Genomic DNA, 16256 nt, shown 5'->3' with positions numbered 1-16256 from the left:
CCAAAGCATCCCTCAACATGCCCAGTTCTTTAACAATGAAGCAGCCCTTTATTGGGAGAGGCCCTTTATTTTAAACCTGCTTCAGTCTCACCCACTCCGCCACCCAATTCTGCACCTGGATAGAAATCCAGGAATACTTGGGGGGAGGGAGAATTCTACGTCCCCTCCAGACAAGGCAAAGTAATCGGCTATTAGTCGTGGGACGGGTGAGCACTAGCTGAGGGGTGTCTGTCCTTATTAGACATGAACTGTTGCCAAGTAGCCCCCTCTCCTGCTTTAAGGCCTGCCATGAACTGTGTTTGAGTTTCCTGTGTTGCTGTTTTACTGCTACACTAAAGACTGCCTTGCACATGTGCACTTTAATACACATGTCTATTCCCTGCCTGTTTGGACTCTGCTTCACGTGTCAATTTCCTGCCTGTTTATTATCTACCACGGACTGTGCCTGTCTCCCATCTCTGCTATGGACTGTGTTATACCCACTGTTCCCTGCCTCCATGGAAGCCTGCCTCACCCGGGCCCAAGCTGCACTGTTAGCAGCCAGGTGCCAGCCAGGGAAACCTCCAGCGAGCCTGACCAGGCACCCCCTGGCCAGTCCCTGCCTGGGGACTCCCGCGGGCTGGCCATCCAGCTTGCCCTCACTACCGGGCAGCCTGCTAGCAAGCCCCAGTCATGCCCAGCCAGCAGCCATGTGCCCAGGCAGCTAGAAGACCCAGAGAAGCAGCCTGCTGAGAGAAGCCATTCCAGAGAAGCGAGCAGACCATGTCCGCAGTGGCGAGCCTCACCCTGTTCTGCATATCTTAATAGCCGCCCCGGAGAAGAAGCTAAGTGCCAACCATCCCAAGCACTTAGAGAATGTATCTCAAAGCAGCCGCCACATTCCAGAGATGATGACGTCAGGACAAGCCCTGTCCACTGGAACATCCATTCAACACGCCCGGATCTTCCCCTCCCTCCTTTGTCCCCTCTTCCTAAGGTGTCACAATAATATAATCAGATTCCTAAAGCGGCCCATCTAGGGTAGTTGTAGAGCCATTAAAACCTTTGTTTTGCCTGTAAGAACCACTAGGAACTGCACCAATCCCAGGGTACATTGTGGGGTATTTAAGCTGGTCTCCCAGGCCACATGGTGTGCGTGCCATTCCTCTCCTGATCCCAGCCGGGTGCGTGCCATTCCTATCCAGACTCCTTGCTGTCACTCTATTTCAGATCTAGTGCAGGCATTAGACCACCTCATCTCGCTGCTACGTCTTTGCTCCGCTTCAGGATTGTGAGTATACCCAACTTCATTGCTCTCAAGTGGGCTACCCCGCTAATGCAACCGTCTCTATTTTCCTACTCTGTTTTCCTAGCTCTTGTGTGTAACCCTGTATGCGTGTTCTAGTTCAGGCATACGCCACATTACTTAGTAAAACACATTGTACCTTTATTTAGTCTGCCTCTTTATTACATGAGCGTCTGGAGAGGGACCCCGGTATATAGTGGTTAAAAGATCCGCACTAAATTTAGTTCCAGACTGTTAGCTAATTCCCCATTGGAGAACCCCGCACGGTGCCGTGAGCCTTTCTTGAGCCAGTCACCTTCTCTGCCTAACCTACCCTGCAGCGTTGGTGTGGGGATAAAGCAGGGAGAGAGGGGGATGCATCTGGAAATCTGCCGGAGCTCCTTGTAGAGAAGGGTGGGGGGAAAGTCCCAATGGAGACACCGTGGCCAAAGGGTTCAGCTGCAAAAGCCCTCCAAATCATCCCTCAACATGCCCAGTTCTTTAACAATGATGCAGCCTTTTATTGGGAGAGGTCCCTTATTTTAAACCTGCTTCAGTCCCACCCACTCCCCTGGCCCAATTCTGCACCTGGATAGAAATCCACGAATACTTGGGGGGAGGGAGAATTCTATGTCCCCTCCAGATGAGGCAAAGTCATCGGCTATTAGTCGTGGGACAGGTGAGCACTAGCTGAGGGGTGTCTGTCCTTATTAGACATGGGCACAGACCAAATAAACCCCTGAACCATGAGAATCGTGGTTCCTCAATTTTAACAGACCAAAAACCACGAACTGGCACAAGACTGGGGTCAGTTACAACCCAGTTTGTAGGGTTTAACTGCCCCTTTCAGGTTGCTTAGCAGCAGCAGGGAAAATATATTTAACAGTTTAAAGAGCCCTTTCCTGCATTGTAAGCAGCAGGTCCCTTTAATCTATCAGCTGGCAGGTGGCAGGGGGGATTCCCCCCCCCACTGCCAGTTGATAGTTTAAAGGGACCTACCGGTGCCGGTGGCAGGGCCCTTTAAACTGCCCTAACCCCAGAGACCTGCCCTTGCAAGTCCCTTAAAGGGTCAATTTAAATGGCCATTTCCCTGGGGAAATGGCCATTAAAACTGCCCCTGTAAATACAACCCAATTAACTAGTATAAAGTTTGTGGAATTTCCAGAAAAGGAGCTTCCACGAACCCTGGTTCGGGAACCTCGAACCAGCCTGTTTTGTGGGGATTTTGGGGTCGTATTTCGGTTCGTGCCCATCTCTAGTCCTTATCATTCTCTGTCTTGGTCCCTGTGATTTCTCCTCCTTTGATGGGCATCTTCAAGCAATGGAAAGGAAGAATGGACTTTTGGCAAAGAAAATGACCTTCCAGATATGGGACCTGGAGACCCTGGGAGTGCTGAGCCTCTCAGGCAAGAGGGAAAGAAAAAAGATCTTTAGAATGCACAGGGAAAAAACATATAAATAGGGCCCAATTGTTGAGAATGTTTCTTCTGTCCGCTACAGAGTTGGCATCTTCAGGAGTCATTAAGATATGAGTCGAGCATAGGCTTGCCAGGTCCCCCTATCCCCCCACCCCAGCAGGAGGTGGGAGACCCAGCACTTTTATTTACTGGTTGCGCACGCAAACTGTGGACCACCCTGGGAGCGAATGGGGCCTGGTTTGGGCTGCTGTGGAGTGCGGGAGCATGGATACTACCCAGTAGGAGCATATCTACATCGACTGTACCTAGTAGTCTTTGTCCCATCACCCACTCATCACTTTTTTTCTTTTTTTTTAAATATAGTTTTTTATTAGTTTTGGAATATAAATCACAGGTATTGAAAAGTAACATAACATTTTATATGGGGGGAAGGGTAGACTGGGGAAATGGGAATGGGGTAAGAAAGGGAAAGAAGGGGAATGTCTTCATATTGCTCTGCTCACAATAGCCTCCAATATATCTTGCAATATTCTTGTTAAGTACATTGTAGTGTTTATAATAACTCATATAGTTTCTTTTATGTTTTATAAAGAAAAGGAGGTTCATCATTATAATTCATATTTGTTGTCATTCCAACAGTATAGTAATCTACCATCTAGCAATCTCCTCCGTCTCTCATAGTCTTTACTACCTTTTTCTGGGAAAAGCTTCAGTAACCAAAACATCCCTCTTAGATATAAATGTCTATACTATACTATGAATCTAGTATCTAACCGCTATTTCAAGCCTTAGAAAGCTGTCTGGAGCTTTAAACAATTACTCCTTCTATTTACCTAACGTGGGCCAAATCCACACTACCCTACCTTCCGCTTTTCATGTGCATTAATCGCGCTGGATTCTATTCCGCAATGTCCCAGTCTGGGTTCACATCCCTTCTCTTACTGCTGCTGCCTCGCACAATACTTTGTCCACATTCCTGGTAGAATCACGCAATACGGGGAGGGTTTAGATCCGATGTCGCCAATGACGACATCACGTTCATTTTTTCCCCATTTTTTCATCAGATTTCCGCTATAGCATTTTTTTGCTAAATTGCTATGGCGAGGCCACACCCCTATGATGCCTGTGATTGGTTAATGTTATTCTATGCCTTCTTCTTTGAAATCCATTGAACCATTATTCTGGTGGGCTAATTTGAACTGATATTTAAGGTGGGGGTGATCCAAACTCTCCAAACGGGCAGACTAATTATTTGACGCTTGAATATAATGTTAGAATGACGGATTTCCGCTATAACGGTAATTTCGACAGTTAAAAAATTTTTTTTTAACAGCCACTGATATTTCCGACTGTTCAGCATCCTAAAAATGACACATAAATGGAAATGATGCCACCCCTTGATGTCTCCATGGGGATTTTGGAGCACCCCGATTAAGATTTATGGCCGGGATTGTGCAACAATTCTGGGAAAGTCCCCTTTAAAAAAAAAAAGGGAAAGGGTGGGCAGGCAGGCATGCTGCGGAGTGGAAAAGCTTGATAATTGCAGGGCAAAGAGGGATGGTGTTCTGGAAAGGCTGCAAACACGAAAGTGGGGTGGTTTGAAGGGGGTGGTCTCCTTGTGAAATGCTTCTATTTGTCCACGGTGAGAACCGCGCAAGAGAAGCGTTTGAACGCGTGACAAATTCATCTGAGGCGCAATGCAAAAGACGCAAGAGAATGGCGGGATTGAGGTAAGAGTATGTGAACAGCCCTCTGAGAAGTGAATAATGGGTGGGAAAAAAGTGGAAAACTTGAAACGTGTGGATTTGGCCTTGGTATATACTTTGCATTTTTTCCTAGCCTTTACTTAAAATACTCTCTCACACGTTACATCAATTACTTGAACACTAGAAACAGAGCCAGTTCTGCAAATAAATACAACGGGCTCTAGAAAGCTGGGGAGGACTGTGGAGGGGAGGTGATTAAGAAGGGCTGGCAAGTGGGGGGCAAGGGGAGTCTAGGGAGAGGTGAAAAGCAGGAGAGGTCTGGGGAGGGATGGCAGGTAGGGAGGCAGTGGGGTTTGGGGAGGGTAGAGGGGTCTAGGGAGGGGTGGCAGGTAGGGAGGCAATAGGGGTTTAGGGAGGGTGGAAAGGCAGGAGGGGTGTGGGGCGAGATGGCAGGTAGGAAGGGCAAGGGAGGGTGGGGAGGGTGGAAAAGCAGGAGGGGTCTGGAGACGGATGGCAGGTAAGGAGGCAATGGGGGTTTAGCGAGGGTGGAGATGCAGGAGGGGTCTGGGGAGGGATGGCAGGTAGGGAGACAATAGGGGTTTGGGGAGGGTGGAAAGGCAGGAGGGGTGTGGGGTGGGATGGCAGGTAGCAAGGGCAGGGGTGGTTTGGGGAGGGTGGAAAGGCAGGAGGGGTGTGGGGTGGGATGGGCGTTTCACCCGCCCGGGCCACGCCGAGAGCGCCGCGGCGCGACTCGGCAGGGCCCGGGTAAGCGATACCCCCCTCGCCCTCTGAGCCCCGCCACGCAGCAATGCTCTCAACGGGGCCGGGCAGGCGCAGCACCCGTCACCCTGATGGGCACTTTGCCTCCCCCATCTCCACCCATGGCGCGGCCCTTCAGGGCGGAGGGCGAGGTGCCTGGCCCCCGGCGAGAGCGGCGCGGTGCGGCGCGTCTCAGGGGGACGGGCTCTTCGCCAGCCCGGGCCCCGGTGAGAGCAGCGCTGCGCGGCTCGGAGGGCGAGGGGCATTTTGCCTCTGCCCAGCCCCCGGCGAGAGCGGCGCGGCTCCAAGGGGGACTGGCGCTTCACCTGCCCGGGCCCCGTAAGAGTGGCACAGTACGGCTCTGCAGGGCTTGGAGGGTGAGGGGTGTTTTGCCTCTGCCTGGGCCCTGCTGAGAGCAGCGCTGCGCGGCTCTGCAGGGCTTGGAGGGCAAGGGGCGTTTTGCCTCCGCCCAGCCCCCGGCGAGAGCGGCGCAGTGCATCGCGGCTCCAAGGGGGAAGGGCGCTTCGCCTGCCCGGGCCCCGTGAGAGCGGCGCAGCACGGCTCTGCAGGGCTTGGAGGGCAAGAGGCGTTTTGCCTCCGCCCAGGCCCCATTGAGAGCAGCGCTGCGTGGCTCTGCAGGGCTCAGAGGGTGAGGGGCGTTTTGCCTCCGCCCGGGCCCTGTTGAGAGCAGCGCAGTGCAGCTCTGGAGGGCAAGAGGCATTTTGCCTCCACCCAGGCCCCGTTGAGAGCAGCGCTGCGCGGCTCTGCAGGGCTCAGAGGGTGAGGGGCATTGTGCCTCCGCCCGGCCCCCGGTGAGAGCGGCGTAGTGCGTCGCGGCTCCAAGGAGGACGGGCACTTAGCCTGCCCTGGCCCCGTGAGAGCGGCGCAGTGCGGCTTTGCAGGGCTTGGATGGCGAGGGGCATTTTGCCTCCGCCCGGCCCCCGGCGAGAGCAGTGCTGCGCGGCGGGGCTCCAAGGGCACCAGGCGTTTTGCCTGCTCAGGCCCCGTCGAGAGCGGGGCGGCGGGGCTCCAAGGGGGCGGGCATTTCACCATCGCCCAGGCTCCACCGGCACTTGAGCGTGTCGCTCTTCCTGCACTGCCCTCTTCCTCCAGCTGGGCTAGCTCGCCCGCAGCCTTCCCCGGAGCCCTTTTATGCTGGTGCGCCCCACGCAGGTGCACCAGCATCCATGTGTGTCGTCGGATAGACGTTAAGAGAATTATATAGTAGGATATAATAACCTCCCCAAGACTTTTTGAAGAGAATGCTAATTTAACTTAACATCTTAATTTTTATTCTGGTTTTCTATCCTTTATTTCATTATTCTACTTCTTTTCTCCTTAGTCTTATATTTTTTTACCTTTTTATTCTTTACTTTAGTGTAAATATCTTTTTCTTTTTATCATTTCATCCATAACATGTCACACAGATTATTATTATTATTACATTGCTCCCCCATATCAATTTTACCACTTTCCTTTATCAAAAGAATCAAATTTCTTCAACTTGTTTTCAACAAACTTTCTAGGTCCCAACTTTATCATATTTCATAGGTATATATCAAGTCATTTTCAAGTCCTCAAATTCAGCTACCAATTATCATCATTCCAGCAAACTTAGTGTTTACTGAGCTGAGTATAGGGCTGCCAGACCCCCAGTGGGAGCAGGGGATCCCCCGCCCCCACCCCCACCCCCACCCTGCCACCCCCACCCCTCCCTACCTGGCCAGCAGGGGGGGCACGCACCTTCCATGCGCGCCCCCCTGCGGTGCTGTGCCCTACCACCCATAACACTCACCCAGCCAGGAGAGGACAGACGTCAGAGACACCAACAAGGGCAAAGAATGCCAAAGAAGACCCAGGTGCAGAAAGTTCAGGCAAAGCCCCAGGTGCAAAAAGCTCAGGCAAAGCCTCAACAACTGGAGGCAAGCTAGGTCATGCCTCCTGGGTCCTAATGAGTGCCAGTTACCCAGTCAGGGCTCCAGGGCAGCCTTTTCCCTCAGCTCAGGGGAAGAACAACAGCCCAGCCAGGGGGAGAAGAGACAGAGGGCAGAGGCAGCCAGCCAACACCAACTCAAGCAGCAGGCCAAAGGAAGTAAAGGAGGCACTAGGTAACACTACCACCCAGAGGCTGGCAGGAGAGGTGCAGCAGCTGAGCAAACCAACAGGCAGGCTAGAAAGGGTGGGGAGTAGCCTGGAAGAGCCAGCAGCAGAGCAGCCACAGGTGTGGCTGCCTAAGGCAGCCCAGGCAGCAGCTAGGTTGTTAGGGGCGGGGCTAGGAGGTGGAGGCTGGGATTGGTGAAGGGATAAAAGGGGAGTCCCCCCCTACAAGCAGGGTGGAGAGTAAGGAGTCAGATGAGAAGTGTGGAGAGATGAGAACGAGACAGGAGTACCTTGAGAAGGCAGGGACTGCAGTTAAAGGGGCAGTGGCTGACCTCAAACCCAGGGGTGCTACCAACCCAGAGGGGAAAGCGTCACATTCGGTTTTGCAGAGGTTGTGAAAGCTGGAAGAGAGGGAGCTTTCCTGACCTCCTCAGACAGGCCATTCGCTAAGAAGAGGGCCACAGCAGAGAATGCATTTGTTGATTTTGTGATTGCCGACTTGGTAATTGGTGATCTTTGTATGTATTGAGGACATCAAGGGAAGTTAAACTATTGAGACATGGCTATAGATTTTGCACGGGGGGGGGCACAGAGGTGTATCAATAAAGGTGCCTTTCCTAAGGAACAGAAAGTTGTTTTTAATGTTGGTTGTTCTCTTGAAATGCCATGAAGTGTTGACATTCCCCTTGGCCCAACTCAATGTCTTTGGCGGCATTTTTGATTGGAAAATTTGGAAGAGTCCAAATTGAAGAAATTAAATGACATAGCATTGTATGTGGGCTGCACTGGTTATTAGTTACCATCTTCCATGGCAAAGGGGGGGATTCGAACCTGGATCTGTTACATTCTAGTCTGACATTCCAACACCTACACCACACATAGGCTCAGATAGACCAAAGGAAGTGATGCAACCCCCTTTGCATTGTAACTGAAAGGCTATTGGCCACCCTCCCTATCTGTGCTGCCTCCTCCTTCCTGGATTCTTGCACATAAACCTTTGTTTCCTTTGCAAACTGCAGAGGGATGTTCTTGCGCTCATCTGTTTCAGGAAATTCTGATTCCCTTCCTTTTTAGCACTGCAACTACCACTATCTGGCTAAAGCTGGCGGCCATTTTTTGTCCTCTCCTTTTTCTGGAAGCTTCAGTGCTCTGGCTTCTCCTTCCAACAGATGATCATCTCCAGGCCTCTGTTAGTCACCTGATTTCTCCATTTATTAGGAAATTATCTATTGGTTTGTTTAGAGAATGCATATGCCATTTCTGTATTCCTGGTTAAAGCAGAAGGGTGTCGAGCTCCACAAGCTGAGGGGTGGTGGCTAGGGCTGCCAGACCCTTGGTGGGGGCGGGGGATCCCCCGCCCCCACCCTGCCACCCCCGCCACCCCTACCTGGCCAGTGGGGGGGCGCTCACCTTCCATGCGCTCCCCCTGCGGTGCTGCGCGCCCCCGTACACAGCAACCGCCAGGATCAGGCCTGTTTTGGCCTGGATCGGGGCCCCTGTGGAGCATGGGAGCATTTCTGCGTTCTGCAGGGGTCCACAATGGGCCCAATCCGCGCCAAAATGCTCCTGTGCTCCACAGGGGCCCACAACGGGCCCGATCCACACCCAAACAGGCTGCGTGGTGACGTCACTTCCCAGCAGTGATGTCATCACGCTTGCAGTAGCGTACGCGCTCTGCGCGCGTGTACCCCCCCCCCCCCATGTAAGAGCCAGGTCTCAATCTCCCGCTGGGAGATTGAGGAGGCCTGGCAATCCTAGTGGTGGCTCACTGGCAGATCACCCGCTCTGCAGAGCACAATGGGACTGTCATAACACTCCAGTCCCCGATGTTTACATTTGGGCGTTCCAGCTCTGCTACAGTTGCTGTGCTTCAGGACAGAAGTCCACAGTGTCCTCCTCAATTGCTTTCAATGCCAAATGATTGATAGCAATCCCAGAAGAAACACTGTCCATAGCTGAGCATTCCTCCTTATGAGTTCTGCTCCTCTACGAGTCGAATGCCTGCGCTATCTGCCTGTCCAAGTCTTGGGTTGAGGTATTTCACATCAAGGACCTGATCTCCCCCGCCCCCCCTCCAGGCTCTTCCACAAATGAATAGAATGCTCCCTCCTCCTGGCATTCTGTCTAAAGAGTATGAAAAACAAAACGGGAGTCCAGGGAGAGGAGCTCCTTAAAGCATAAGATCTTTTTATTAGCTTTTGTAGGTCACTGCTGGCTTCCTCAGGTATGTTTGTTTGTCTATGTCATTTATAGTCCACCTTTCTCACTGACAATCAAGGTGGATCACACAGTGTCAGTATAGACAATTTCAAGGACATTTCAATAAACAACGTAACCGGGGCTATAAGTACAAATTTGCAAAGATCTGAAACCAGCAGAAATTCAATTCACCCAGAGTTGAAGCATGAAAGATAAATTCAACTGAAACCACAGGAGCACAGTCTTTGCAGACCAGTAATACACGTGGCGTGCTGATCTGGAAAGACTTCAGTGGATCTGTGCACGATGCGTCTTTGCTACCTCCATGTCAGTTAGTGCTGGGCTAACAGTTTTAATCAAAGCACAAAAAAGAAAAAAGTCTTTTCTGGAGAAGTTCAGGGGTCTTCTGGTTCTCCCCGAACCATTTTCTTAGGCTCATAACTCTCAACATGGGTCTCCATTAATAATTCTTTATTATTTCAAATTTTCACCTGCATCTGCATAACATGAGCCTTTGAAGCAGCCTGGAACTCAGAGCCCCCCTCCCTTTTTAAATCTGCTCCTGTACTGGCCACCAGAGTTTCCTTGCATTATGTGTAAAAGCACACAAAGAGGGAGGAAGGGATCTTTGGTTTTCTTCACAGGAAGTGGTGGAATAGCCCTCTCTTTTCTGTTTTCTGCAAGCAAAAGAGAGACCAGGCAGGTCGTCCAATCTCCCTTTCCAACTAAAAATGTTAACTCTGAGTTGAAGGGCACAGAAGGCAACAAAAAGTTGCTGCCAAGCCAATAAGGAAACCAACCAGTAAAGGTTTGCATGTGTGCACCTCACTCATATTCTGGGATTTAACCCAGGGTTGACAGTTTTAATTAGAAAAGCCCCAAAGGAACAAGTATTTCAGTGCAGAATAAAGTTTTTCCTGCTGTTCTGTGACTCGCTACCTTCAGAGGAGTTTTTTAGTCACAGTGGTGACATGTGAAAGACAGCAGCGACGAAAGGCCACTGAATGGGCAACCTGGTCTACACATACCTGAGGCATCCTAGGAGCTGCTCTCTTCTTTAATAATAGTTTATTCTTTGTAATTTTCATCCTAGTCTGCTTAACATGAGCCTTTGTGGCAGCCCCGGACTCAGAGGATGGAGCAGAGACCCTCCCTCCTCAAACGCGCATGTGCACGCCTGCATGGACGTTGCATGTTGCTTCTTGGCCTTTCCTTGGACTTGGTGTTAAAGGACCAACAAAGGGATTGGTGAGATCATAGTGAGGCAACGTTGATGGTGATGTGCCGTCCACCGCTCTCATCCTCAGTACAAAGCAAGCCTTTTGAGAATTGATCCTACCCCCCTACAAGGACAAGCCAGGCACTCACTCAGTGCCATTGCCTGGGAGGCACCGAAGACAAAGTGCAGTTGCTTGAGTGTAACATGCACATTCCGCTTCCCACCACTGAAAACACCTGTCAGGGTCTTGGCATCCCCTGTCATGCTTCGGACTGGCCTACCCTGCTGGAAGCCTGTGTGAAGGGCTTGAACTCTAAGAGATCTTTGTGTGCCACTGTTCCAACTCTGATGTTCAATGCAAAAAGAGAGGCTCCTCCCAATTGAAAATAACTGGGGGAAAAGGGGGCAGAATATCATAAATGGAAGGTAAAGTTAATATCAAGGCAATGTAAAACTGTTTAATCCAAAAACAAAGTGCAATGTGTTCTGTGTGGATTATACAATTATAAACCAAACAGCTAAACACACACAATACAGGCTGCCAATAATTGCTAGGAGAAATACAGAATATTTAACGGGTGCAATCAATGAAGCAACATAGGATCCAACCACAAATCTCCAGTGAAACAATAAATGTCAGGCCATTCAACAGGTATCTCAAGGATCCAAAAGTAAGTCTCAATAAGGTAAGTGAATAAAGTCCAATTTCATAGAGTAACTCAATGTATATTTATGGTGTGCTTTCTTCACAGATGGTGTCAGGCTGATGAGCAGCGTCTTCTGAGCGTCCCAACTTTCATGGCCTGTGTGTGCCACTGTTTGAACACTGACGTTAGCAACTGTGGCTGCCTGCTCCTCTCCCTGTCCTGGGAAAGCTTATCGGTCTGTCGGCCAGAGAAGAACCATTGTCAATGTAACTTTGGAGCTTCTGAACTTTCTCAAACATCTTCATTCCAAGTTGCTTTTCTTGTTGCTTTACACATAGGGGATGGGAAGTGGGAACTCAGGAGGCTGGCAGTTGAGGGGGTGCGGACTGGGCTGTAGTCTAGGGCTTGGGATTTGGCGTAGGTTTCCACTCCTGGCGATGAATCTGTACTGGATAGCCAAATCCATAAGTTATCAATAAAACTTTAATTCCTGCAGTTCTGGACTCATGCAGTGAAGTCATTGAGATTTACCTAGCAGAATCTGACAGCACCATGCCACACTACACCAGGGCTCAGTCACTCCCCTGACTGGTTGCATGCAGGCAGTTGGCTATTAAGGAAAATAAGATGTTGTCTATGAGCTTGCACTGCCTGGCTGGACAGCCTCATGCACTGCTGCTGTGTTGTTAAGAACCAAAACAAAACACAAGAACTTTTAGGTGGGTGGGTGGGGACTTGTTACTGTCTCATTTCCCGATTTTGTTCTGCTGTTCCAGAAGCCCCTTTAACCGACAAACCAGCGATTTCTGTGTGTTTTTTCAGCTCATTTGTTCTGTTATGCAATTGCTAAGAGCTGCTTTGTTGCCTCACTGCATATTTGTAACATTTGGCTTGATGCGTCACTTCCAGTGCAACCCAAAGAGGAGTTAACCCAGTCCAAACCCACTGACTTCAATGGGTTTAGATTGGAATCACTTTTCTTACAATTGCAGTTTTAAAGAGAAACTGGATCACAGTGATATTTGCATCTCAGAGAACCAGGTTCAAATCCCATATGTAGCCATTTGGGTAACAAGGTTGCTGGCTGACTTTGGGCCCATTTATGTGATTTATAGTCTGCCTTTCTCACTGAGACTCAAGGCAGATTACATAGTGTGAGACTAGTACAATCAGTATCAAGGACATTTCTATACAGTATCAAGGAAATTTCCATATACTGCCAAGAACATTTCCATAAACAATGACATAGGGTAAATAATTAGAAAGAAAAAACATTAGCAAGGATCCAATACAGAGTTGAAGAAAGGCTGAAACAAAACATAATCAGTTCTAGGACTGACATTAGACCCCATGAAGCACAGGTAGTGCATGGAGTACATATTTAAGCAACAAATAATATGTAAGGCAACATAGTGGTGAAGTCTAAGGTCCCTAATACATTAGCAAAGCATTTGAGGTTCCCTCCCTACAATACAGCCTTCCTATCTGAGTAGAAAACCTTTTTGAATCATTCAGTTTTACATCGTTTGCAGAAAGCCAGGAGAGTGGGAGTTCTCCTGACCTCCTCAGGCAGGCAGTTCCACAGGGTAGGGACCACCACAGAGAAAGCCCGTGTATGGGCTGCTGTTGATTTCGCCCATGTACAGGGTGGTACTTGCAGATGACCCTGTTCAGATAAGTGATGCTGCCATGGAGGAGCATAGGGAGGGAGGTGGTCCTGTAGGTATGACAGACCAAGGCTGTGAAGAGCTTTGTATGTCATAACCAAAACTTGGAACTGAGCATGGTAACTGATAGGTAACCAACGGAGTGACTGTAGAATGAGAATGATGTTCATGCTGCTGCTCGTTCCTGGTAACAGTGAAGCTGCAGCATTTGGGACCAATTGGCGCCTCCTAGTTAACTTAGATGGGAGACCAATGTATAGTGCATTACAGTAATCAAATTTTGATGTTACCATAGCATGGGTCCAGTTGGCCAGGTCTGCCTTCTCAAGGTAAGAAGCCATCTTCTGGGCTAGAGTGAGGTTGGAAAAAGCATTTTTTTTGCAACTGCCTTAACTTGTTTTTCTAGTAGTAGCGATGTATCGAAGTCGACATAGTCAACACATTCAAATGCTTTCTCACCTGAATGTATACATTGATGGGCAGTAAACTGTGTCCTCTGAGCAAAGTCCTTTCCACAATCCATACATTTATATGGTTTTCCACCTGTATGGATACGTTGATGGGCAGTAAACTGTGCCCTCTGAGCAAAGCCCTTTCCACAATCCACACATTTATATGGTTTCTCCCCAGTATGGATACGTCGATGGACAGTAAGATTCGTACTCCGAGCAAAGCTCTTTCCACAGTCCACACAATTAAAAGGTTTCTCCCCTGAATGGATACGTCGATGGACAATAAGGTTTGAACAACGAGCAAAGTTCTTTCCACAGTCCTCACACTTATATGGTTTCTCCCCGGTATGGATACGTCGATGCTCAGTAAGCTGTGCACTCCGAGCAAAGGTCTTTCCACAATCTATACAATTAAAAGGTTTCTCTCCTGAATGGAAACGTCGATGGATAGTAAGATACGTACTCTCAGCAAAGCTCTTTCCACAGTCCACACACTTATATGGTTTAGCTCCTGTGTGGATACGTCGATGGACAGTTAGTTTTGAACTCCACGCAAAGCTCTTTCCACAGTCCACACATTTAAAAGGTTTCTCCCCTGAATGGATACGTAGATGGACAGTAAGCTGCGAATGCCGAGCAAAGCTCTTTCCACAGTCCACACATTTAAAAGGTTTCTCCCCCGAATGGATACGTCGATGGACAGTAAGCTGCGTACTCCAAGCATAACTCTTTCCACAGTCCTCACATTTAAAAGGTTTCTCTCCTGTATGGATACGTTGATGGGCTGTAAGCTGCATATGCTGAGCAAAAGTCTTTCCACAGACCACACATTTTAAAGATTTCTCCGTTGAATGGATACGTCGATGGACAGTAAGATTTGTATTCCGAGCAAAGCTCTTTCCACAGTCCACACATTTAAAAGGTTTCTCTCCTGAATGGATACGTCGATGGACAATAAGGTTTGAATAACGAGCAAACCTGTTTCCACAGTCCTCACACTTATATGGTTTCTCCCCGGTATGGATACGTCGATGCTCAGTAACCTGTGAACTCCGAGCAAAGGTCTTTCCACAGTCAATACAATTAAAAGGTTTCTCCCCAGAATGGATACGTCGATGGACAGTATACTCTGTACTCTGAGCAAAGCTCTTTCCACAGTCCACACATTTAAAAGGTTTCTCTCCTGAATGGATACGTCGATGCTTAGTAAGATTCGTCCTCTGAACAAAGCTCTTTCCACAGTCCATACAATTAAAAGGTTTCTCTCCTGAATGGATACGTCGATGCTTAGTAAGATTCGTCCTCTGAGCAAAGCTCTTTCCACAGTCTATACAATTAAAAGGTTTCTCTCCTGTGTGCATATGTTGATGGACAGTAAGCTGCATACTCTGAGCAAAGGTCTTTCCACAGTCCACACATTGATGTGGTTTATCCCCTGTGTGTTTTCTCCAATGTATATCAAACTCTGATTGGTAAAGGAATTCTTTTCTACAAATGGGGCAAGTGATTCTTCCACGGTATGGCAGGATGTCCTGGGATTCAGCACCCTGAGAAGCGGATGATTCGTTCCTCCTCTGCCATCTTGTTCTACTCCTTCTTCTTTGCTGTTCCCTTTTCAATGGGAGCTGATGAGGTTCTTTCTTAGGCTTTTTATGGGGACCAACAGCCTCTGTGGAAAGAGGAAACATTGGTGAAAAAGGAGAATCAAGGGAAAAGTTGTTAGATAACGATGGAACAGAAAACACTTTAAGGGGGAACAAATCCTTCTATTTATTTACCAGTTTTCAATTACAGTAAGCATGAAAACGTAAAGCTGAAATGAGTTCCGACAGTCATCTAGCCCACGCCTCAAACACAAGGCTAGAAATCACGTCTACCCCTCCCCGCAGTGAACTCTGAGCAATGCCTAAAGAAAGGCAAAAAATCTCCGAGATCACTCGCCAATCTGGCCTGGAGGAAATTTCGTTGTGACCCGAAGTGACAATTGGAATCACCTTGAGGACATAAGAAAGGGACACGCGAGCTGAGTTCCATCTCACACATTCCTGCCCTTCCTCCCACTATCTACCCACGTACATACTGAGTTATAGAATCATCACTGAGGACAGATGGCCATCTGGCCTCTGCTTAAAAACCTATGTGGGCTCCTCTTTCATCAGCGCCCCCACACAGCCACATGCTTTTAAAAGATTTCTCATTTATCATCTCCCTCAGTTCCTCCCAATCCTTAGCCAGCATCCCTTCGTGGCCCTTCTCCCACCATATCCAGCAGAAGAGCTCTTACATTTCCTGTGTCTTCCCAGTTTGCATCTATCTAGGGTGGGACCTTTGCTCTGCTCTCTACTTGGCTCACTCCTGCTGCTGCTGAAACTCATCCAGTGGCTCTTTTATCCTGTGCAGGCTGTCAACAGCCTTCACGTGGCCCTATACTTCTGTTGATAAACCCTAAAATCACATTTTCCTTTTTAGCTACAGCATTACACTGCATCTGATGAAGAGAGCTGTGGCTCTCGATAGCTTATGCTACAATAAACTTGGTTAGTCTTAATGGTGCTAATGGACTCTTTACTATTTTGCTACTACAGACCAACATGGCTAACTCCTCTGGATCTATGAGCATTACACTGCTGACTCACGTTCAGGGTATGCTCTAATAAGACCCCTAGATCCTTTTCACATGTACTACCATCAGGGCAAGTCTCACAAAAAAGCTGCTTCTCCTAATCTACCCTGGGCTCATCACACCCCAGGTCTAACCCCCTCCCTCTGAAGCAACAATGCCAACCAGAAGAAACATTGCTTGTCTAGGTGGGCCAACCGGAGTA

General features: G+C 48.9%; 1 protein-coding gene across 1 annotated transcript; it reads right to left on the bottom strand.

The window, feature by feature from the left end:
- Nucleotides 1-11187: 11187 nt before the first annotated feature.
- On the bottom strand, nt 11188-15119 carry LOC129328027 (zinc finger protein 420-like). The gene is made up of 2 exons (XM_054976765.1): nt 13439-15119; nt 11188-11760 (listed from the first exon to the last, which is right to left on the bottom strand). The coding sequence occupies exons 1-2, from the start codon at nt 15117-15119 to the stop codon at nt 11711-11713; spliced, it is 1731 nt and encodes a 576-aa protein (XP_054832740.1). The 3' UTR covers nt 11188-11710.
- Between the last annotated feature and the right edge of the window lie 1137 nt (nt 15120-16256).

The sequence above is a fragment of the Eublepharis macularius genome, chromosome 4, assembly GCF_028583425.1.
Source record: "Eublepharis macularius isolate TG4126 chromosome 4, MPM_Emac_v1.0, whole genome shotgun sequence".
NCBI lineage: Eukaryota > Metazoa > Chordata > Lepidosauria > Squamata > Eublepharidae > Eublepharis > Eublepharis macularius.
This window is presented reverse-complemented; position numbering and strand designations above follow the sequence as displayed.